The 23,287-nt window shown below is 35.5% G+C and overlaps 2 protein-coding genes and 1 pseudogene across 4 annotated transcripts in view; 2 read left to right on the top strand and 1 right to left on the bottom strand.

The window, feature by feature from the left end:
* Positions 1-264: 264 nt before the first annotated feature.
* Positions 265-10,036, top strand: LOC132313414 (probable leucine-rich repeat receptor-like serine/threonine-protein kinase At3g14840). Of its 2 annotated transcripts, XM_059812167.1 has the most exons (24): positions 265-414; positions 964-1,147; positions 1,569-1,640; positions 1,748-1,816; positions 1,924-1,995; positions 2,071-2,142; positions 2,233-2,304; positions 2,605-2,673; positions 2,907-2,978; positions 3,106-3,183; positions 3,278-3,349; positions 3,797-3,865; positions 4,244-4,309; positions 4,900-4,965; positions 5,077-5,112; positions 5,226-5,269; positions 5,544-5,917; positions 5,990-6,185; positions 6,660-6,794; positions 7,534-7,652; positions 7,747-7,957; positions 8,097-8,334; positions 8,988-9,138; positions 9,410-10,036. In XM_059812167.1, exons 1-24 carry the CDS (start codon positions 312-314, stop codon positions 9,713-9,715), a joined length of 2,946 nt encoding a protein of 981 aa, XP_059668150.1. In that variant the 5' UTR covers positions 265-311; the 3' UTR covers positions 9,716-10,036. The 2 variants fall into 2 exon arrangements, with proteins under 2 accessions (XP_059668150.1, XP_059668159.1); XM_059812176.1 differs by lacking the exon at positions 2,605-2,673.
* Positions 10,037-10,550: 514 nt separating this feature from the next.
* On the top strand, positions 10,551-13,577 carry LOC132313436 (probable LRR receptor-like serine/threonine-protein kinase At1g53440; annotated as a pseudogene).
* A 1,119-nt stretch (positions 13,578-14,696) lies between these two features.
* LOC132313427 (probable LRR receptor-like serine/threonine-protein kinase RFK1) overlaps positions 14,697-23,287 on the bottom strand; it is a 35,854-nt gene continuing 27,263 nt past the window's right edge. The window contains exons 18-25 of one of the 2 annotated variants that reach the window (XM_059812189.1): positions 20,676-21,052; positions 20,403-20,598; positions 17,345-17,491; positions 16,662-16,780; positions 16,373-16,583; positions 16,016-16,256; positions 15,759-15,909; positions 14,697-15,402 (exon numbers count right to left, since the gene is read on the bottom strand). In XM_059812189.1, the coding sequence (XP_059668172.1) occupies positions 15,148-15,402; positions 15,759-15,909; positions 16,016-16,256; positions 16,373-16,583; positions 16,662-16,780; positions 17,345-17,491; positions 20,403-20,598; positions 20,676-21,052 (1,697 nt within the window). In that variant the 3' untranslated portion in view covers positions 14,697-15,147. The remainder of the gene's footprint in view (positions 15,403-15,758; positions 15,910-16,015; positions 16,257-16,372; positions 16,584-16,661; positions 16,781-17,344; positions 17,492-20,402; positions 20,599-20,675; positions 21,053-23,287) is intronic. The other variant, XR_009483426.1, reaches the window with a different exon arrangement.

Raw genomic sequence — 23,287 nt, 5'->3', positions numbered from 1 at the left:
AAATGTTTCGTTTTCAATAATAATTTTTTTATATAGCACTGATTGCAGAGTCTTGATTTGCATGAATGACTTTAACAAGAATGAAAATGACCTGAACCATAAATTAAATAAATTAATTCCTTTGTCAAAAACAAGTAGCTTGACTTGCATACAAATTACTATACATTATACTAACACCAACTCTCCACTTTATTTAATAAGAGTGCTGGTCCCACAAGTCACCTTCTTCAATATAATTGTTGGATATATATATATATATATATATATATATATTCACGTATGTATAGCTCAAGGAATTAATCAAGGAGGAGATGCCTAGCACCATATTTGTTTGGCTTATCTTGCTTATACTAATATGTATTTTTGGAGCAAGTGGAGCTCAAGCAAGCAATGGGACTCTTCCTGAGGATGAAAGTAAGAAAGTCTTCTACATTTTTATTTCATTCAGTCTTTTCCATTTTGAGATTCAAGTTAACATATACAATTTTTTTCCTTCTCCTTAAATTTGTTCATAGTTTTATTACATATTTTTCACACACTAATCATACATATAGGAAGTTTGACCATGCTTGTACTTGCACTACATAAGTTTTTTAAACTTTTAAATAAATGATTGCTAACAATGATATTGAACTCAAAAATATATTGGAATCCAAGTTTTCAAGATTTGATCATAGAGTTCTAGCAATATCACATATGAATCTGATTTACTATAAAATAAATCCATCTCGCTAGTTTACTTTAATATTCCTTGTAAGTTCAATTTTTTCTCTAATAGTTAATTTTTTCTCTTTCTTGGAGTGAAATTCCAGAAAATATGATATATATATATATATATATATAACTGTGTTAAGGTGTTCATTTAGGTTCTAACTTGCAACTTTGTTTGGATCTTCAAGTATTATTGGTGCAAATTAAATAGATGGTTTGTTCACCTTAATTGTATGAATTTTGATTTTGCAGTGAATGCTCTTCGGGAAATAGCTGCACAATTGGGGAAAAAAGATTGGGATTTCAGGCTGAACCCTTGTGATACCAGGAACTCGAACTGGCAAACACCAAGACCCAACGAAACACCACTCATTCATAACAACACTCTCAACTGCAATTGCTCTTTTCCTAATGGCGTATGCCACGTCATTAGCATGTATGCGCTTGATATATATATATATATATATATATATATATATATGTATCTATTTATCGTGAATTTGTGTTAGCTTAAACTTAATAAAAAAGAAATCAAAATTCTTTGTTCATTCTCCTTTTACATTTACTAAAATCCATCAAGAGGGAGTACTATAGTAGTATGTAAAAGTGTCTGTATATATTATTATTAGTATATAGTCTACGCCACTTGTTAGTCACAATATGAAATTCTTATTATATATGTGGTGACGTGTGGGCTCTTCAATGGTGGAGTCAATGAGAAAGTATTAACTAAGAATAATGTTGGTAAATGTGAATCTCTGTTTATTTAATATTAGTATTTTTTTACTATATATGCTGACTAGGATTGTATAATATGTTCAAACTAAAATTCGAGCCCCTGTTTCTTTGAAAAACAGATTTCTTAAAGGGCAGGACCTTGCTGGTGTGCTACCGCCATCTTTGGTAAAGTTACCGTACATCAAGACAATGTAAGAAGAATTAGTCCATTTATATACATATATATATATATATATATATATACACATATACATGTATATTTTGTATTTAACTTGAAAATATATTGTGCTCTTTGTAGTGATTTCACTCGCAACTATCTCAGTGGTACAATACCCCAGGAATGGGCTTCTACCAAATTGGAATATATGTGAGCAATTTCTGAAATTTATGGTTTATCTGACTATAAGATTTTAGCCAAACACTAATTGATTAATTGTTTTCTTGAATTAATTAGTGTCAAAATACTGCATGTAGGTCTCTTACTATCAACCGCTTATCAGGACCCATCCCACCCTACTTGGGAAACATTACAACTCTCGTTTATCTGTATGTACACAAACACACTTTCTCTCACACACAAACAAACAGAAACTGTAATTATGATGGAAATTTAATTTTCAGGAGCTTAGAGATAAATCAATTTAGTGGTACTGTTCCAGCTGAGCTTGGGAAGCTGCCCAACTTGGTGAATCTGTCAGTCCTTTCTCATATATATATATATATGTATAGTTATTCTAGATTTTTAACTAATTGCATAATTTTTGTAACCTTTGGTCAATGTAGAATTCTCAATGATAACAATCTCACGGGAGAGTTGCCAATGGAGCTCAGCAATCTAACCAAATTGACAGAACTGTGAGTGTATTAATGGCCTATATAATGTTGTAATCATATGAATTGAAGGGATTTTTTTTATTTAAAAGTTCAAGCAAACACGCACACTCACAATATTAGCCTTACCCTAGCAGGGCTTGAACACTCCACCTCCCATTTGAGGAGGAGAGTTCATATGATCTAGACAAATGGCTCATTGGTTATAAGAGTTCATATGGTAGCACTGAATCGGAATTTCTCCTCTTTCAATTCCAATGCTCCGATTCGGTGCTCCCAAATGCACCGTGATGTTTTGGTAATCTTAACTCTTCTCTAATGCAGTAGGTTAAGCGGCAACAACTTTACTGGAAAATTACCCAGTTTCCAAAGTTGGAAACAACTTCGGATGTTGTAAGTATTAACTGTTAAAGTATACATTGTTCAGTTTTACAAGAATACTTTTGTTCTTAGGTAACAGAAAATAAAGAAGTAGTTCAAAAGTTCTTTTCAGTTGCTACTTTCCTCAAACAGTTATCTGAAATTAGAGTTACAAAAAGTTAGAATTTCACTGAACAGCCCATTTTAGTTCTCTGAAACCTGCTTTTTCTGGTGCGTTTTACACATTTGATACTTCTTGTCAACAGAGAGATACAAGCTGGTGGTTTCGAAGGACCCATACCTTCTAGCATTTCTGTCTTAAATTACTTAACCGAATTGTGAGTTAAACATTTTCAGGTCACATTTCTAGAGATTTTTTATTTTCTTTCAGTAACATCCTCTGGTGCTTTTCAGAAAAGATAATTAATGTGGGAAGCAATTATTCTTGACCGGTTCCCTGTGCAGAAGGATCAGTGACTTATATGGAGGAAATCCAGTTTCAGCTTTTCCGCAGCTAGGAGACATGAAAGGAATGCAATATTTGTGAGTCATGCATACTAACATTGAAAAATGATCAAAGTATGGTCATTTGTAGTCCCCTGCAATAATACTTGTATGTATCTGGTTTATGTTGCAGGATTTTGAGGAGCTGCAATATATCTGATGCAATCCCTGAATATATAGCAGAAATGAAAGAGTTGAAATATTTGTAATTCTATTACTTCTTGTTTTCTGAATTCTTTAATTTCCTTTTCATTCATGACAAGTGCATCTTTGATTAGTATGAACTTCCTAGAAATCTAGTAAACATCTGTATGTATTTGCTAACTGTATCAATAATGCAGAGGTAAAGGATTAATTTCATCCACTATCGTGGTCTTTACTTGTTTCACTGTGTGCTAAGATCCCGCAGACTAAGAATCTTGGCACAGATATGGTATGGGAGAAAAAAAGGGAAACTCAAAACTGTCTAATGCAAGAGATTGCTCACTCTGAATTACTACTGAGTAATATATATGCAGTTATTAGCTAAGGAGTTCATACTAATTCTAGTGACTAGTCTACTGAGTAATATATATATGTGTGTGTGTGTGCAGTTATTGGTTTTTACTTATTAGTATGACAAAGGATTTTTTTTTTTTTTTTTTTTCGGCAGAGACCTCAGCTTCAATAAGTTGGAAGGGGAGATTCCAAACCTTGACGGACTCACAAATGTGACGGACATGTAAGTAACTAAATTCAGTAGGGCAACCTGCCATTTAATTAATTCTTGATGTACATGAGTCTTCCTTGTAAATTTTTGTATGTAGTTTGGCAATGCCTTATTGTGTTGATCCACGCATGACTGTTCCAACCTTGGTTTTCTTTCAAATGGTAGTATAATAAAAAGCCTTTTTATTATGTAGAAAAAGCCTTCCTATACTTCATATTAAGATTATCTCACAGATTTATGAAGTTCGTCCCACTTATGTTTTATTTTGCATTACATATTGGAATTTCACAGATATTTGATGTTCATGCCACTTGTGTTTTTTTCTGCATTACATATTGGAATAATTGCAATATTAATGTAATTGGAATGCGACTGTTGATCACTGATTAGGTATCTGACAAGCAACCTGCTTTCTGGACCTATACCAGAGTGGATCAAGGGGAGAGGTCCTAGCTAGTAAGTTCTTCATCCTGAATTCTTTTTAGTTTAATATTCTAATTTTTATATTCATGGATACAGTAGATATGTGCCAATACGTATATACACACAAAATTCATTCACTGATCGAGTCTCCAGTGCTGTTTCTGCCTCATGCATTGGTGAAGCAATCCTTATTGCCTACTGTTCTGCTTGCTTTGTCATCTGTGTGCAACTTGTGAACAGAAAAAAGAAAAAAGAAAAACAGAAGAAGAAGAAGAAGGATCCAAGATTAATTGGATTCTACTCTTCATTGTTGGATGCTCGATGTTTGACCCACATGGAAATTTTGTTGCCAATAACATAATTCAGCAGGGTCTGGATTTGCTTTACGATGGTTTAGGTAATAAGAAAGAAAAATAAAGCCCAAATGAATATGATCAAAAATGAGCTGCTGAACTACTACTTATGAAAAAGGTCATAGACTGTTAAAGTGACATTTCTTCCAAAATTAGATCAATTCCAATCTTCTGCTAATATGTCTCTTGATCTTTTCATTTCTTTTCTTTTTTTCCCGTGATTTTTAAGGGACTTAAAAATGAGTTTAATATGAATATAATTTTGTGCAGCCATATAGATCTCTCTTACAATAACTTTTCGGAGGACTCTGTACCGAATTTCTGTCCGGATAGCCTGTAAGTATCTTTTTCCCTTCTTGATTTCAGCTTCCCTGAGATTGAGCTGCATACCTTTTCTTCATTCACTTTTAATTCTGTTAATATAAAGTTTGGTCCGTTGTTTATTAGAAACTTGTTCAGAAGCTTCTCAAATGGGAACAACTTGTAAGCTTCTAACTTATTTGTGTTGAACTTTGAAGAGCTGCGATATATTTTAGTTCGCTTTTATTATGTATAACTTTGCATCTTAACCTTTTTCTCATACTACATCGATTTAGGGAATTGGGAAAGTGCTTGAAGGAATATTATCCTTGTTCAGAAAGTAAGTATATATTATTCAGAATTACAATGTGATGGTTATGCTTAAAATTATATTTTAGATACATCCTCAAGCCCTATCTGTTGATACTTAAACAGGCTGCAAGTTCACTTGGTTGACCTTTCATTTTGTATAGGAAAATATTTTTATTAAATATCAATATACATATATACAACATAGGTAATTTTTTTTTTTTTTAATCAAATTTTCTCTCTGGTCTTCTTTTTGTGCTCCATCATTTTTTTATAACCATTGATATGTTGCTTCCTTGCTGAAGACCAATATTCATTTCATATCAATTGCGGCGGAGCAAAAATTACTATCGGAAATACCACTTATGAAGCAGATGAAGACCCAGGAAATTCAGCAAAATTTGTTCCTAAAGTAGCAAATTGGGGAACTAGTACCACTGGGGACTTCTGGAGACGTGAGGCAGATAAAGATTACATAGCGAAAAATGTATCTGTCTTGACAATGAATGACTCTGAATTGTTCACAAGGGCTCGCCTGTCTCCTCTATCTCTCACTTATTATGGGCGTTGCTTGGCAAATGGGAACTATACTGTGACACTCCACTTTGCTGAGATAATTTTCAGAGATAACCGATCTTTTCAGAGTCTTGGAAGACGGATGTTTCATGTTTATATACAGGTAGTTAATAACATTATAACTGCAATTTTAGTATGCAACGAAACTATGTTTGATTAAATCAGTTTGTTACAGAATGAGCTAGTTTTGAAGGATTTTGATATTGAACGTGAAGCACAAGGGGTTGATAAGGTGTTTATAAAGAAATTGAAAACAATTGTGAAGGATAAAACTTTAGAAATTCGCTTTCATTGGGCTGGGAAAGGAACAACAGCCGTCCCTATTAGAGGAACCTATGGCCCTCTTGTGTCAGCAATTTCTGTGGAATCTGGTAAGTCGTGCACTCGTGCTGTGTGAAGACTTCATTAATCATTCTTATAATTAAGCATTGGTACTCTTTCTCTCTCTCTCTCTCTCTGGGTAGGTAAGACACACACCACTTTTGCATCAATGGGGACTTGAAACCCTCAGCCTCCTATGTGGGAAGGAGGAGATAACACTAGAGCTAAATGCTCGATCATGTCTACCGTATTAGAAGACCTACAAAATATTAATACATATCAATGATGAAGTTTTTCCTTGACTTCAACACGCGAATGTGAAAATTTTAAACCAGGCTAATTTGAAAGTAGGGAAAACACAAAAGATTCAATGCCTTTTCTTCTTCTCCTACAGTTCTATATTTTATTTGAGTTATCAAATAAAACTTTATCATTGGAATTTCAAATATTTGATTATTCTGGATGCCGACAGAAGTAGTGTATGCAATTTAACAGTCTATCTTATCTGCTTTTGTTTTTTATAGACAACCCTCCTGATGGAGAAAAGAAGATATCCATTATAGTTGGAGCTGTGGCTTCGGCATTATTCCTCATTCTCATAGTTCTTGGTATTGCTTGGTGGAAAGGCGTTTTTGGGAACAGAAACTCAAGGGAACAAGGTAGTGTAATCTACTGCATGAAGATTGATTTGGAATGGATAACCAGAACTTTTCAATGTCTATTCTATTGAGATGACCTTGGAACACTGTAGGACAGATTATAATAGTTCTTATGAGTCTTTTAGAACAGATGCAGATATGGCTGTTCAATTTAAAGTATTATACCAAATGAACTCACATATTATTTGTAGGCTGCAACCATCATCCAAATTAGGGAGTTCACAATTTTATAGTAAGGTAGAAATCAGTTTATTTTTTCCGGAAAAGAATGATTATTCGAAGAGAGAGTATGTTTTAATTTCTCAAGCCCACTTGACCCTAAGCTTTACTGATTACTAGTCTTTCTAGGATCCTAAAATGCCTATGTCAAATTCTGAGGGAAAGGAATGGTATATGGTTCTTTTTCTATTTCTGATGATATGTAACTTGCTAACTCAAGTTGAAAATTCAAGTTGTGAAAATTCAAGTTGTGTTCCGAATAATTCCTTCTCCTCTATTTGATTACTAAGACAAATATACAATAGGTTTAGGTTTCTGTAGTGCTGTTGGTTACAGATTTTTTTGTTTCCTACAACTTTTCTGCAATCAAACAAGACATAAGCTGTTTCTAAATGCATATCTTGATCCAGTTCTTTCAAAACTTTGCCCTTTTAATCAAGACGCACTTGTATATTCAGCTAAAAGCAAAATTACTACTTTGTAAGATGCAATTCAACTTCTTAACCTAGTTCTTCTACAGATCTGAGAGGATTAGACTTGCAAACTGGATTATTTACCTTTAGACAAATTAAAGCCGCCACTAATAACTTTGATATTGCAAACAAGATAGGAGAAGGTGGTTTTGGATCTGTCTACAAGGTATATATTGAGCCCTTTTTCTTTTCTTGTGTGTGTGTGTGTGTGTGTTTTTTTTTTTTTTTCCCGTGGTTATGACATTTGGAGAACATTGCAGGGCATACTACTGGATGGTACCGTAATTGCTGTTAAGCAACTTTCTTCCAAATCAAAACAAGGAAATCGTGAATTCGTGAATGAAATAGGCATGATTTCTGGTTTACAGCACCCTAATGTCGTAAGATTGTATGGATGTTGTACTGAACGTAAACAATTACTATTGGTATATGAATACATGGAGAATAATAGCCTCGCCAGTGCTTTGTTTGGTAAGTAGTTTTTATTTTGTCATATGTATGTTACGTTAATTAGACTGAATAAGAATAAGTAACCAAACAATATGACTACCATTTACCAACAATCAACACAGTAGAATTCTTTTGATTGTACTATCAATGTTAAGAGCAGGTCCAAAGGAAGGGAAATTGAAATTGGACTGGCCTTCAAGGCAAAGAATTTGTATTGGCATTGCAAAAGGCATATCTTTCCTCCATGAGGAATCTACATTGAAAATGGTTCATAGAGACATCAAGGCTACCAATGTACTGCTTGATAGGGATCTTAACCCTAAAATATCCGACTTTGGTTTGGCCAAGCTTGACGAAGAGGAGAACACCCACATTAGCACCAGAATTGCTGGAACCATGTGAGTTTCCAATTCACTCTTTCCTTCAAGAATACTCTTTAACACAGTTGCATTTTCCTAGAACTGTGCATCTTAAAATGCCACCTAAATACAGGCATCAATTATATTATTTCATCTCCGAATGACCTATGTGAGAACATGAATGATGCATGAATGGTGTTGGCTGAAATTACATGGTTGGTTGCTGTCCTAAAAGTAACCAAAATAGGGCAGCTTTCAAAATCTTTCCACATAAACAAAGTTTACTTTAGGTTTCTGCATTAGCAGTGCAAGCATACTTGTGAAAAGGTTGTTAGCTGCATAAATTGACATTCTTGAATGATTTTCATACGAAAATGTTGAACAATCGGAGATGGTCATCTATATCTTGATAGTCAGCATGCAAAGTTGCCTGAATAAATGCTTAGCTAACCCATGGTAGCTTTGACGGAGAAAGAGAGCTCTGCTTTTATAATGGAGGGTATCACATGTGAATGATATATGAATTAATGAACTTTTCACCATATTTTGATAGCCTTATAAATTTCATGAATGATTTTCCAGCTGCCGGTAGAAGTATATGGTGGTGTGTCCCACTTTAATTGACATATTTGTTGTACATAAAACCTCATAATAGTAAAATAGAAGCTAACAGAACAATCTTTGTTGTGCAGAGGAGACATGGCACCAGAATATGCATTATGGGGTTACTTGACCTACAAAGCAGATGTGTATAGTTTTGGAGTTGTTGCATTGGAGATTGTTGCTGGAAAGAACAACATAAAATATCGTCCTGATGAGAATTATGTCTGTCTTCTGGATTGGGTAAGAATATCGGTTACTTCTTTGCATGCATTTGATTAACAGTTTTAAAAACCAGTTTGTTTGCTTTGCATGGTTCTAAATATTGATTTTGAGATCACTCTACACTGAAATGAAAAGAATTGCTGATATCTGAATTTTTGCAGTTCAGAAAGGGCAGAAAATCAAAAGAATTTCTTTGTTTACCTATTCATTAAATTATAGATACCGTTTCTATGAGTCATGATTGGTACACTTATTAGAGGTATTTTACTGGCTTCTCTTTTTATTTCAGGCCTTCGTTTTACAACAAAAAGGAAATCTAATGGAGTTATTGGATCCAAAATTGGGTTCCACTTTCAACAAAGAAGAGGCATTAAGAATGATACAAGTAGCACTGTTATGCACTAATCCATCTCCCGCACTTAGGCCTACCATGCCTGCAGTAGTAAGCATGCTTGAGGGTCGTATCAAGGTTCAGAATTTAGTGGCAGATCCAAATATCTATGGTGATGAATCAAGGTTCGAAGCTCTCAGAGGCAAGTATGATGAGCTGCAACTCCAGAGCTCAAGTGACACTCAGACGTTTGATTCATCCTAAGTAACACGAAATGGCTCTTCCTTCACTTGTGCCCAGGATCTCCATCGAATCGATTTTGCTCCTCAGTAATGAAACAATGGTGAGAACAAGGTAGCCTAGAGAATTGCATAGATAGGGAAAAAAAAATGCAGTAGTTTCTTCGTATTCTTCCTCCATCCTACAGAAAAACAATGTTTTTCTATGTTCTGTCTAATGGATAGGAAACAGTTCTTCTAAACCTTTGGTATAGGTTCAAATCCTATTGGACGTAATTTTTTTTTAATTTTTATGTCAAGAAAGACATTTTGAATGATTTGAATTAGAGACGTTTGATTACTAGAAGTGTAAAATGTTTAGTGTGTGATTTCTTATAAGATCTCCTTGCATGACCAAGTGCAATGCTATTCTTATTATCATACACTTATTACAATTGAATCTCCCTCACTGTTCAACTTGCAAATGGTTAGAGTAGCAAAATCTGTGTAATAATAAGTTGGCAAAATACGGGTGATGAAAGAATCGTTGGGGACCTAATGAGGGCGTGTCTGTTTGCTTTTAACTTCCGTAAAAATATTAATAACCTCCTCTTGATTGAAAGTTATGCTGATTTACTCAGCAACTTAGTATATCAGCAAGACATATCACATCCTAAGTCACATAATTTTTTAAAATGGGCGTTCGCTCTCGCGCTCCGCCCACACTCTTGTTCATGGCTCACTACGTATAACTTATATTTTGCCACTCTCACCCACTCTCACATTCGCTCCGCTCTGCAACTGTGACTTACGTCACATCTGCATGAACTGTTCCACCTGATAGGTAAAAGACTGCCTTGGTTGGTTGGTTATTTATGCTTTATTTGATTACTAATAAAGCATATAAATTCTGAGGGAAAGGAATGTTTTATGCTTTATTCGAAGAGAGAGTATGTTTTAATTTCTCAAGCCCACTTGACCCTAAGCTTTACTGATTACTAGTCTTTCTAGGATCCTAAAATGCCAATGTCAAATTCTGAGGGAAAGGAATGGTATATGGTTCTTTTTCTATTTCTGATGATATGTAAGTTGCTAACTCAAGTTGAAAATTCAAGTTGTGAAAATTCAATTTGTGTTCCGAATAATTCCTTCTCCTCTATTTGATTACTAAGACAAATATACAATAGGTTTAGGTTTCTGTAGTGCTGTTGGTTACAGATTTTTTTGTTTCCTACAACTTTTCTGCAATCAAACAAGACATAAGCTGTTTCTAAATGCATATCTTGATCCAGTTCTTTCAAAACTTTGCCCTTTTAATCAAGACGCACTTGTATATTCAGCTAAAAGCAAAATTACTACTTTGTAAGATGCAATTCAACTTCTTAACCTAGTTCTTCTACAGATCTGAGAGGATTAGACTTGCAAACTGGATTATTTACCTTTAGACAAATTAAAGCCGCCACTAATAACTTTGATATTGCAAACAAGATAGGAGAAGGTGGTTTTGGATCTGTCTACAAGGTATATATTGAGCCCTTTTTCTTTTCTTGTGTGTGTGTGTGTGTGTGTGTTTTTTTTTTTTTCCCGTGGTTATGACATTTGGAGAACATTGCAGGGCATACTACTGGATGGTACCGTAATTGCTGTTAAGCAACTTTCTTCCAAATCAAAACAAGGAAATCGTGAATTCGTGAATGAAATAGGCATGATTTCTGGTTTACAGCACCCTAATGTCGTAAGATTGTATGGATGTTGTACTGAACGTAAACAATTACTATTGGTATATGAATACATGGAGAATAATAGCCTCGCCAGTGCTTTGTTTGGTAAGTAGTTTTTATTTTGTCATATGTATGTTACGTTAATTAGACTGAATAAGAATAAGTAACCAAACAATATGACTACCATTTACCAACAATCAACACAGTAGAATTCTTTTGATTGTACTATCAATGTTAAGAGGAGGTCCAAAGGAAGGGAAATTGAAATTGGACTGGCCTTCAAGGCAAAGAATTTGTATTGGCATTGCATAAGGCATATCTTTCCTCCATGAGGAATCTACATTGAAAATGGTTCATAGAGACATCAAGGCTACCAATGTACTGCTTGATAGGGATCTTAACCCTAAAATATCCGACTTTGGTTTGGCCAAGCTTGACGAAGAGGAGAACATCCACATTAGCACCAGAATTGCTGGAACCATGTGAGTTTCCAATTCACTCTTTCCTTCAAGAATACTCTTTAACACAGTTGCATTTTCCTAGAACTGTGCATCTTAAAATGCCACCTAAATACAGGCATCAATTATATTATTTCATCTCCGAATGACCTATGTGAGAACATGAATGATGCATGAATGGTGTTGGCTGAAATTACATGGTTGGTTGCTGTCCTAAAAGTAACCAAAATAGGGCAGCTTTCAAAATCTTTCCACATAAACAAAGTTTACTTTAGGTTTCTGCATTAGCAGTGCAAGCATACTTGTGAAAAGGTTGTTAGCTGCATAAATTGACATTCTTGAATGATTTTCATACGAAAATGTTGAACAATCGGAGATGGTCATCTATATCTTGATAGTCAGCATGCAAAGTTGCCTGAATAAATGCTTAGCTAACCCATGGTAGCATTGACGGAGAAAGGGAGCTCTGCTTTTATAATGGAGGGTATCACATGTGAATGATATATGAATTAATGAACTTTTCACCATATTTTGATAGCCTTATAAATTTCATGAATGATTTTCCAACTGCCGGTAGAAGTATATGGTGGTGTGTCCCACTTTAATTGACATATTTGTTGTACATAAAACCTCATAATAGTAAAATAGAAGCTAACAGAACAATCTTTGTTGTGCAGAGGATACATGGCACCAGAATATGCATTATGGGGTTACTTGACCTACAAAGCAGATGTGTATAGTTTTGGAGTTGTTGCATTGGAGATTGTTGGTGGAAAGAACAACATAAAATATCGTCCTGATGAGAATTATGTCTGTCTTCTTGATTGGGTAAGAATATCGGTTACTTCTTTGCATGCATTTGATTAACAGTTTTAAAAACCAGTTTGTTTGCTTTGCATGGTTCTAAATATTGATTTTGAGATCACTCTACACTGAAATGAAAAGAATTGCTGATATCTGAATTTTTACAGTTCAAAAAGGGCAGAAAATCAAAAGAATTTCTTTGTTTACCTATTCATTAAATTATAGATACCGTTTGTATGAGTCATGATTGGTACACTTATTAGAGGTATTTTACTGGCTTCTCTTTTTATTTCAGGCCTTCATTTTACAACAAAAAGGAAATCTAATGGAGTTATTGGATCCAAAACTGGGTTCCACTTTCAACAAAGAAGAGGCATTAAGAATGATACAAGTAGCACTGTTATGCACTAATCCATCTCCCGCACTTAGGCCTACCATGCCTGCAGTAGTAAGCATGCTTGAGGGTCGTATCAAGGTTCAGAATTTAGTGGCAGATCCAAATATCTATGGTGATGAATCAAGGTTCGAAGCTCTCAGAGGCAAGTATGATGAGCTGCAACTCCAGAGCTCAAGTGACACTCAGACGTTTGATTCATCCTAAGTAACACGAAATGGCTCTTCCTTCACTTGTGCCCAGGATCTCCATCGAATCGATTTTGCTCCTCAGTAATGAAACAATGGTGAGAACAAGGTAGCCTAGAGAATTGCATAGATAGGGAAAAAAAAAAATGCAGTAGTTTCTTCGTATTCTTCCTCCATCCTACAGAAAAACAATGTTTTTCTATGTTCTGTCTAATGGATAGGAAACAGTTCTTCTAAACCGTTGGTATAGGTTCAAATCCTATTGGACGTAATTTTTTTTTTAATTTTTATGTCAAGAAAGACATTTTGAATGATTTGAATTAGAGACGTTTGATTACTAGAAGTGTAAAATGTTTAGTGTGTGATTTCTTATAAGATCTCCTTGCATGACCAAGTGCAATGCTATTCTTATTATCATACACTTATTACAATTGAATCTCCCTCACTGTTCAACTTGCAAATGGTTAGAGTAGCAAAATCTGTGTAATAATAAGTTGGCAAAATACGGGTGATGAAAGAATCGTTGGGGACCTAATGAGGGCGTGTCTGTTTGCTTTTAACTTCCGTAAAAATATTAATAACCTCCTCTTGATTGAAAGTTATGCTGATTTACTCAGCAACTTAGTATATCAGCAAGACATATCACATCCTAAGTCACATAATTTTTTAAAATGGGCGTTCGCTCTCGCGCTCCGCACACACTCTTGTTCATGGCTCACTACGTATAACTTATATTTTGCCACTCTCACCCACTCTCACATTCGCTCCGCTCTGCAACTGTGACTTACGTCACATCTGCATGAACTGTTCCACCTGATAGGTAAAAGACTGCCTTGGTTGGTTGGTTATTTATGCTTTGGGGGGCCCTTTATGCATGATTAGCTTGGAAGTATATATTTAGGGGAAAAGTATATACAGACATTTATCTTATCTAACAAAAATGGAGAGTTCCTGTGCAATCTCTCAATGAAAATCTCGAGAAACCCTAGAAATTTGGGGTGACGTCATTGTCAATGTCCACTCTTACATACACTCAACCACCAAAGCCATCCTCAGGCAACACCTTTGGCTCCAAGAACATGCTACTCAAGATCAATAGACAATTAACAACAATCATGATGACATAAGCACGCACTCACATATTCAACAAAACCCTAGCCAATTGTTTCTGCTCAATTGGATTGTTGGTTCCGTGAAATTTAACACCGTTTTGAAATCAAATCCTTTCAGGAATTTGATTTAGAAAATGTAAAGGAATCGAAAGGATTTAAAATAAAATCCCACGAGAAATCCAACTAATTTTTATATGATCTCAAATATCATGTTTTTAGGAGTGTTTGGAGCACCTCAAGTGTCCAACCCTTGTTATCATATTTTGTTCTCTTGTTTTGTGTGGTTTGTAAATTGTAAGCCAAGTGACACACAAGATGAAGTTTTGTCGAAATAACATCACTATGCAATATACAAAAAGCATTCTAAATTCTGTATATTTGGTGTGACAAAATTCTGAGACTAAATTCACAAATTGTCACCTAGAAAGAAGAAAGAACCCATTTACCAAAAAAAAGAAAGAACCCTATTCCACATAATACTCCTCCCCTCATGTAAATCTAAAATTTAAAATAATGTACGACATGTGATGCTGCAACCTTGTTGAATAGAATCCAATAAATAAAATACAGTAAAAGGATGCACCTGGAGAAGGAGCTGCAGTATCTTTCATCCAATGCCAAGGAGAAGGAGAACTGCACAAGTAAGGTAGGTATGCCATCAAAGAATATCATCGAGCATTATCAGTAAGATACTGTACTCGGGTGAATTTCATCAGTACAAGTAGAGGAAGAGCCTATCTCCTCTCGAACAGTTGTTGAATTTTGGGTTTGGCTGCCACTGAAAATTTGCCTTTGCTTCTCTCAATGAAAGTCTCTCATGGCTTTAAACCTAAAATCATCAGTATATGTATTTGCATCTGGTATAACCTCTGGAATGCTCGTTTGTCCTTCAAGCATGTTCACAACCTCGGTCATTGTAGGTCGAAGTGAAGGAGATGCATTTGTGCACAAGAGTCCTACTTTGACCATTGTTTCTGCTTCTTCTTTGTTGACTTGAGACCCCAACTTCTGATCGACAAGCTCCAATAGGTTTCCATTTTGTTGTAAGCTACAAGCCTACAACATAAATTCCTTATTTTTCAGTTTCGGAACCAAATAAAGGACTTCAAAGGAAATAACCAGTTAGCAAGATTTTAATGTCCACAGTGTGAGGTTCATGCTAGCCTTTCTACTGGCATAAAAGAAGAATAAATTGGGCATTAATAGTTCGAGTCTCATGAATGTGGATTTCTGAGAGAAACTGAGTGCAGATATAATACAATAATAATAATAATAAAATGGGTGTCCTTAGACTGAAACCCGCATTTTCAGTTTTAATAGCGCAAGCTTTTGTGCAACAGTTTCTGGGAAAAATAATAATATTTAAAAGAAATGAAAAAATGAAATGAACAGAGATAAGAGTTCATGAGTACCCAATCAAAAAGACAAATGCAATTGTTACTTGGCATGTAATTGTTGTTGTTCTTTCCACTAACAATTTCCAAAACTACAATTCCAAAGCTGTAAACATCTGCCTTGTAGCTCAGGTAACCCCATAATGCATACTCCGGTGCCATATATCCTCTGCAAGACAATATTGCAACGTAATTCAACACCAAAAGATATTTATACTGAATGCTATGAATGCTCAGGATACAAATAAGAAGAGAACAAGAACAAGGTGACTGACATGGTACCAGCAATTCGAGTGCTAATGTGGGTCTTCTCCTCATCTTCATAAAGCTTGGCTAATCCAAAGTCAGATATTTTAGGGTTGAGGTCTCTATCAAGTAGCACATTAGTAGCTTTAATGTCTCTGTGAACAATCTTGAATCTCGACTCTTCATGCAGAAAAGCTAAACCTCTAGCGATCCCAATACAGATCTTAAGCCTTGTTGGCCAATCCAGTATTAATTGACTGTTCTCTGAAGCTAAAACATCATCAAACACTTAAAATATTGCTACAGAAAATCGAATGACAATTACAAAAGCATAGTTTACTAGTAGCATACAAAATACAGTCACCAAATAGAAAAAACGCATTTACCAAACAAAGCACGGGCCAGGTTGTTGTTTTCCATGTACTCATATACCAGCAATAATTGATCCTTTTCAATACAACACCCGTGAAGCTTAACAAGATTTGGGTGTTGCAAACAAGAAATCATGCCTATCTCGTTTAAAAATTCACGATTTCCTTGTCTAGATTTAGAGGAGAGCTGCTTCACTGCAATTATGGTACCATCAGGTAAAAGACCCTGCATTCCAGTTTTTACTTAAAATCCTTGCATATAATTTAAAACCAAAGATGATATCAGAAATGGGTAGCTAGATACCTTGTAAACAGGACCAAAACCACCTTCTCCAATCTTGTTCGCAGAATCGAAGTTGTTAGTGGCAGTCTTAATCTGTTTTAAAGTAAACGAAACCGTTTGCAACTCTAGCCCTGCAAAATCTGATTGAGGAGAAAATAGATCATGAGCCTACAATGCTTTTCCTTTGTACGACATCCATTAAAATTTTTAAAAAAAACAACAAATCTCGGTTTAAATCATATTTGATATCTGATTCTATTTGCAGGAAGGATACAGGCCTGTTTTCATTATATTATCTTTCTGCACCATGATTTTTTTTTTCTCTTTCTTTTTTCCTTTTTATTGCAGCAGGGTGGAGGGGCCTGGTTCACATATACTATAAAAGCCAGAATAACAACCTCACTACAGAATTCTCATTTTATTGCATCTCAGATAATTTTGATTCAGGTATGACACTCAAAACGTGCATGTTATGGGATTGATTACAGTATTTATATAAAGGAGCACATTCTTCCAACAACCAAGAACCAAAATAAGAGATTTTTTATTTTATTTTATCTCAAGACCTTCAATACGATTTCTTTGAAAATATTGTGGATATATTACTGAAAAATGGAACTAAATCAAGAGTAAGCGCACACATAGTTTTATTCTCTTTCATTCAAAGCTATTGCAGTATTGCTTAGCATTTGGACAGTCCTTACCTTTTCCTCTTCCTTTCCCACCTTTGAAACAGCCTTTCCACCAAAGGATAATGAATATTACGAAAATAATACAAAATGCTACAACTCCAACGGTAGCATAAATAGCTACGTTCTTTTTGCCTCCACCAGCTGAACAAGTTTTGAAATCTGCCCAAATAAACAAACCCAAACAAGTATGCTAATGAGAAAACAGAAGACATGAACACAGCCAAAAACAAAGCAAACATAGATTCATCAGATTTTACATAGAGAACATTTGTTTTTGAGGATCAATTTAGACATGAATGCATGATGGAATAACATGGAAGCACGCGCACACACAATCCATTGTATTAGTTTGTGCACAGCTCTTTCCCTTCTCTTCCCCTCTTCAGAAATCCAAGTTAATGAATTTTCTCTAATCATTAGTTCAAGATGTGCTAGAGAAAGAAAAAGCTGCTTTATAAATCCACAAAACCACTAGTTCCAATAATGATTTGGAACCTAAAAAACCACCAGTTTCCCTCTTCCAACAATCTCTCTTAGAAAATGACCATATCTCCAAGAGCAAAGGGACCAAGCTTTCACCCAAACTAAACCCATCTTTGAGTCACCCTCTACCAAGAAATGTCGAGTACATCCATAGATGAGACTTCCTCACCATTTCTGCCTTAATAGCAAAGTAAGCGCCACCTAAGAATGGCAGCTCTCCAAACACCATCTCTAAGGATGCCTTAATACCAAGGTTTCCAATAAATCACCCATCATAACTGAAATGGATTTACCCTATAGGCAGACACTTCACATAATCAACCATATTATGATACCAGGAAGAATACACAGCAATCCGATCACTCTTAAAAATAATAAGGAACACCTCTAACTTGTTATCATGGAAACCACGAGGAAGATAAAAAGTGGATTCTTGAAACCTCCTATTGTGGTTTCGGCTTGAATAAGAAAGCCAAAATGTAAAATGAGTATAATTTGTAAAGTTATCAGAACTTACCGAATTACTTCAGTTGTGATCTAGATATTCCATTTTTTTTTTTTTTTTTTTTTTGATAAATAAAATTTTATTAAAAACCACTCAAAAGGGGAGCGGATCCCAAGAAAAATACAAAAGACCACAAAGGCCTCAAGCCTTCAAGGAGGCCAAAAAGTCAACAATCTCCTCCATTGAGCGATGATCTCTCCTTGAAACCCAACAAAAAAGAGTGGAAAGAATCGAGAATTTAAGCACCGAAATCGACATCGCCTTTCCTTCAAAATATCTCCTATTCCTTTCAAGCCAAATACACCACCACACACAAAGCGGCGTAGCCCTCCACACATCCTGACAATGAGCCCCCACAGGGCAACCTCTCCACGCCTCAATCAACCCTCTAGCGGATCCTGGCATAACCCAAGAAAAACCAAATAAGCCAAGCATCAAATCCCAACACTCTCTAGCCAAAGAGCAATGAATGAGAAGGTGATCCACTGATTCCTCATCACGAAGACACATATAACAACGATTGACCACCACCTGGCTTCTTCTTCTCAAATTATCCTGGGTTAAGATCCTTCCCAGAACCGAAGACCACACAAAGAAAGCCACCTTGAGAGGAGCGTTAGAACACCAAATAGATTTCCAAGGAAAACGAACTCCAGGATCAAACGAGAGACACCTGAAGATAGACCTCACCTCAAACCGCCCCTAGGAGTTTGCAACCCATGACCAACAATCTGAATCCTCCTCCACAATCCTCAGGCGATCCAACAGCTCCAAGAAACGGATACAATAGTTTAGTGTTGGATAAAAGATAGGAATTATGAAATTGATTAGAGATTTACTTAATGGGTGTATTTTGTTTTATGTGAAACTCTAATCTATTTTTTTCTAAAAATTTGCATTAAGGATATCTATTTATTTAAAGATGTAAATACTTCAAGTATGTCTAATTTTATGTCAAGTATAAGCATCATGTTTGTTATCTTTTCCTTTTCCCTTCTTTCTTTTCTTTTCGATAAATAAGCATACTCACTAAAGGGCCCCAAAAGAGGCTCAATCAAGAAGATGTAAAAATGTAATAAGATGATGATTATTTTTGAGATTAAGATTGAGATTGTCCATTAATATTTAAGAATAAAAATGGGATATATTAAAAATGTTGATGGATTTCCATATGCGGATCTTCTATTTTCTTCTCTCAATTTTCCAGTAAAGTAGATGTGACTTTTTTTCGAAAAGAAAAGAACCTTAATCATGACCAATATGAACATAAATATGATAAGTAATCATGGATCACTGAACATTGTACAAAATTGGCTGTGAATCTATCCTAGAGGAATTCAATTTATTGAAGGTTTAAAGATACTGAGTATACAAAACTGAATTAAACCACGAGGTAGCGTGGGTAACTGTGTTCGCAGTTTACAAGTGGCATGTGATGTTGACATTCTTGTGTGATGTTGACATTCTTGTACATGTGGCACATGACTAGTGACAAGTGACAGCTACATAACAAATTGCAGCATCAACAATACCCATTCCTTCTAGTTTACTTATCTCGAATTAGGGGGCTTAAGATATGAAACACTATTTCCCTTAAACCTTTGACCCTTTATTCACCTATATTCACTACTAACTCGCTAGTTATTTGACATGATAAATCTTGATAGTATAGTTTATTTCCATTTTTTATCTATCATTAAATGAACCTTTTATGTCTTTCAAATTAATACTACCTCCGTCCCAATTTAAATGTCATGCTTTGGGAACCGTGACTCACATTGTCATGTTTTGGGAACCGTGACTCACAAAATGTGAGTCATGGTTCCCAAAACATGACATTTAAATTGGGACAGAGGGAGTAATTCAATTGGCCACAATAATAGTACAACTTATGTTATGTGGACCTACACAATGATTCATTAGTATATATGATTCTGCATGGATAATTTAATACATTTTCATGTCTCCTCCGATTAAAAAAAAAAAAAAAAACTGTACACATGTAATTCAAATCAGACCCAGTATACATATATGTCTATTAGAATAGTAAGTTACAATAAAGAAGACACGTGAATTACTTACTCGGATCGACCGAAATAGCTGATACAAGAGGGCCATAAACTCCTCTATCAGGAATGCGTGTAGTCCCTTTCCCAGTCCAATAAAATCGGATCTCTAACATATTATTTGTCACACTAGCATTAGATTGTTTTACCACTGGCCTTTGCGCCCCATGACCCTCATCTTTAATATTGAAATCCTTCCAAACTAATTTTTCCTGAGAGACAAAGAGGTTCGGTTAAGGATTTTTGTGGCTTAATAGAAATATATATGTTCATTGATAAAACTAATTACCTGAATATAAATATCAAATATTCGGCGCCCAAGACTACTAAATGTATTGTTATCTATGAACTGTATTTCCGCAAAGTGCAGACTAATAGTGTAATCCCCATTTTCTAAACAATAACGGAAATAAGTAAGTGAAAGAGGAGAAAGACGTGCGGTCCTATAAAATTCGGAGATGTTTGTTGATGCCACAACTTCAGTATAACGTGCATTTTGGTAATTATCATCATCCAAGAAGTCCCCAGTACTGCTAAATCCCCAGTAACTATTACTGTTTCTAAAATATTTTGCAGTACCACCTTCAACATGTGCATCTCCTTCATACAAAACAGTACGATTACGCAGATCATTGCCACCACAATTAACATGCAAAGAGCACCCATCTGCAACAGAAAAAATAGAGCAAAATAATTTACGAAGCTCATTCACTACATTCTACATAAGAAGCTAAATAACAGAAAAATGTATTGGTACAAGGCAAATTGATACTCATCATAAATTGATTCCTTTAAACGACAACATGACTATTACATTGAGCTTTTAACTTCTGATTATTTAACCCCCATTAGACTAATTATTAATGCTAATATTGATGACTTTTCAGATTTCTAATTGGGAAATTTCCTGATCTAAATGACTTTATGCTAGAAAATCAAAAAATGAGGACTGCTATCTTATATTACAGAATGAACAAACTACAAGCAGCTTCATAAAATCAAAATCATCATCCTTGCCCTTATCCCATATGGATGGGGTCGACCACATGAATTCTTTCTTTCCATTCTTTCCTATCAGACACGCTGTCTTCTCTTAAATTTAAGTTTTTAAGTCATTTTTAATTCACTTCATCCCACACAAGCTTTGGTCAGCCTCTTTATCGCTCACCTAAACAAATAACTCTTCCTCTTTTAATAGGTGCATCATCAAGTGTACGTTGTTGAATATGACCATACCACTTCAGTCTACTTTCCCAAATTTTATCATTTATAGGCGCTATACCTAATGTTCCCCTCACATGTTCATTATTTATCACATCTCTTCTAGTGATTCTGATGTAAGACACAAAAGCTTTGATACCAAATGATGTAGAACACAAGTAGACTGGGAAGAGAGAAGTGATGTAGAACCAGATGTAGAAGAGAGTAGTGAGAGTGAAGTAGAGTGAGAAGTAGAATCCAGAAGAGAGAAAGAGAGTGAGAAGAAGAAAGGGAAGAGAGAGTGAAGAAGAGATGAGAGAGGAAGAATCTGAGGGAGATGAAATCTGCAATTCAAAGCTCAAGATTCAATATTCATCAAAAACTACAGAGACAATACATTTGCCCATCTATATATAGGCAATACAAAGACCCTAATGTCCAAAACAGCTGCTGCAGACATAAACAGGTCAACAATGGCTGCCATGAGCCATAGTGAAACTTATAGCCATGCCTTATTTATAGGTAAACCTAAAGAATAACCACCCCCCCACCCCCCCCCCCCCCCCCGCGCGCGCACGCGGTGGTGGCTTGAAGATATCTTCCATAGTCAACTTGCCCATTAAAGCGTCAAATTGCTTCTTGTGCAGCCCCTTAGTAGGCAGTTGGGATGTATGGCATACAAATCAGCCCACTGTCAAGTTTTTCCTTGATAAAGTGTTTATCCACTTCTACATGCTTTGTTCTGTCATGAAGAACCGGATTGTGGGCAATTGAAAGTGCTGCCTTGTTATCACAGTATAACTTCATGGGCAGCGAATCTGAAGCCTTCAGCTCTTCTAACAATCTTTTAATCCACATAACTTCACAAATACCATGAGCCACTGCTCTGAATTCTGCCTCTGCACTGCTTCTAGCAACCACATTTTGTTTTTTACTTCGCCAAGTAACAAGGTTTCCCCCAACAAAGGAACAGTATCTGGATGTTAATCTCCTATCTGTTATACTCCCAGCCCAGTCTGCATTGGTATAGGCTTCAATTTGTAGATGTCCACGTTTTTTAACAAGTAGACCTTTTCCAGGAGTCCCCTTCAAATATCTCAGAACCCTGTAAACTGCTTCAAAATTCTCCGGTCCAGGCGAATGCATGAATTGACTAACCATACTTACCAAAAATGCTATATCCGGTCGTGTATGAGACAGATAAATCAACCTTCGAACAAGTCGTTGATATCGTTCCTTGTTCACTACACTTTCGATCTTAGCAGGTTGTAATTTTGTGTTAGGTACCATTGGTGTTTCCGCTGTTTTACAACCAAGCATACCCGTTTCTCCAAGCAAGTCCAATACATACTTGCGTTGATTGGCAAATATACCTTCCTTAGACCTAGCATACTCCATTCCGAGGAAATACTTCAACGCCCCCAAGTCTTTGATCTCAAATTCATCAGCAAACCTTTCTTTTAGTCTTTTCAGTTCGGCACTATCATCTCCTGTCAAGATAATACCATCCACATAAACAATCAAAATAGCAATTTTACCTTCTTTCGAGTGTTTATAAAACATGGTATGATCTGCTTGACTTTAACAATATCCGTGACGTCTTACTACTTTGGCAAAGCGTTCAAACCAAGCCCTTGAGGACAGTTTGAGGCCATATAATGACTTCCTTAATCTGCAGACTTTATTTACACCAAGTCTTTC

This window comes from Cornus florida, unplaced genomic scaffold, assembly GCF_030987335.1.
Source record: "Cornus florida cultivar Cherokee Brave unplaced genomic scaffold, ASM3098733v1 CherokeeBrave_3.0.0_Hap2_Chr01, whole genome shotgun sequence".
Lineage (NCBI taxonomy): Eukaryota > Viridiplantae > Streptophyta > Magnoliopsida > Cornales > Cornaceae > Cornus > Cornus florida.
This window is presented reverse-complemented; position numbering and strand designations above follow the sequence as displayed.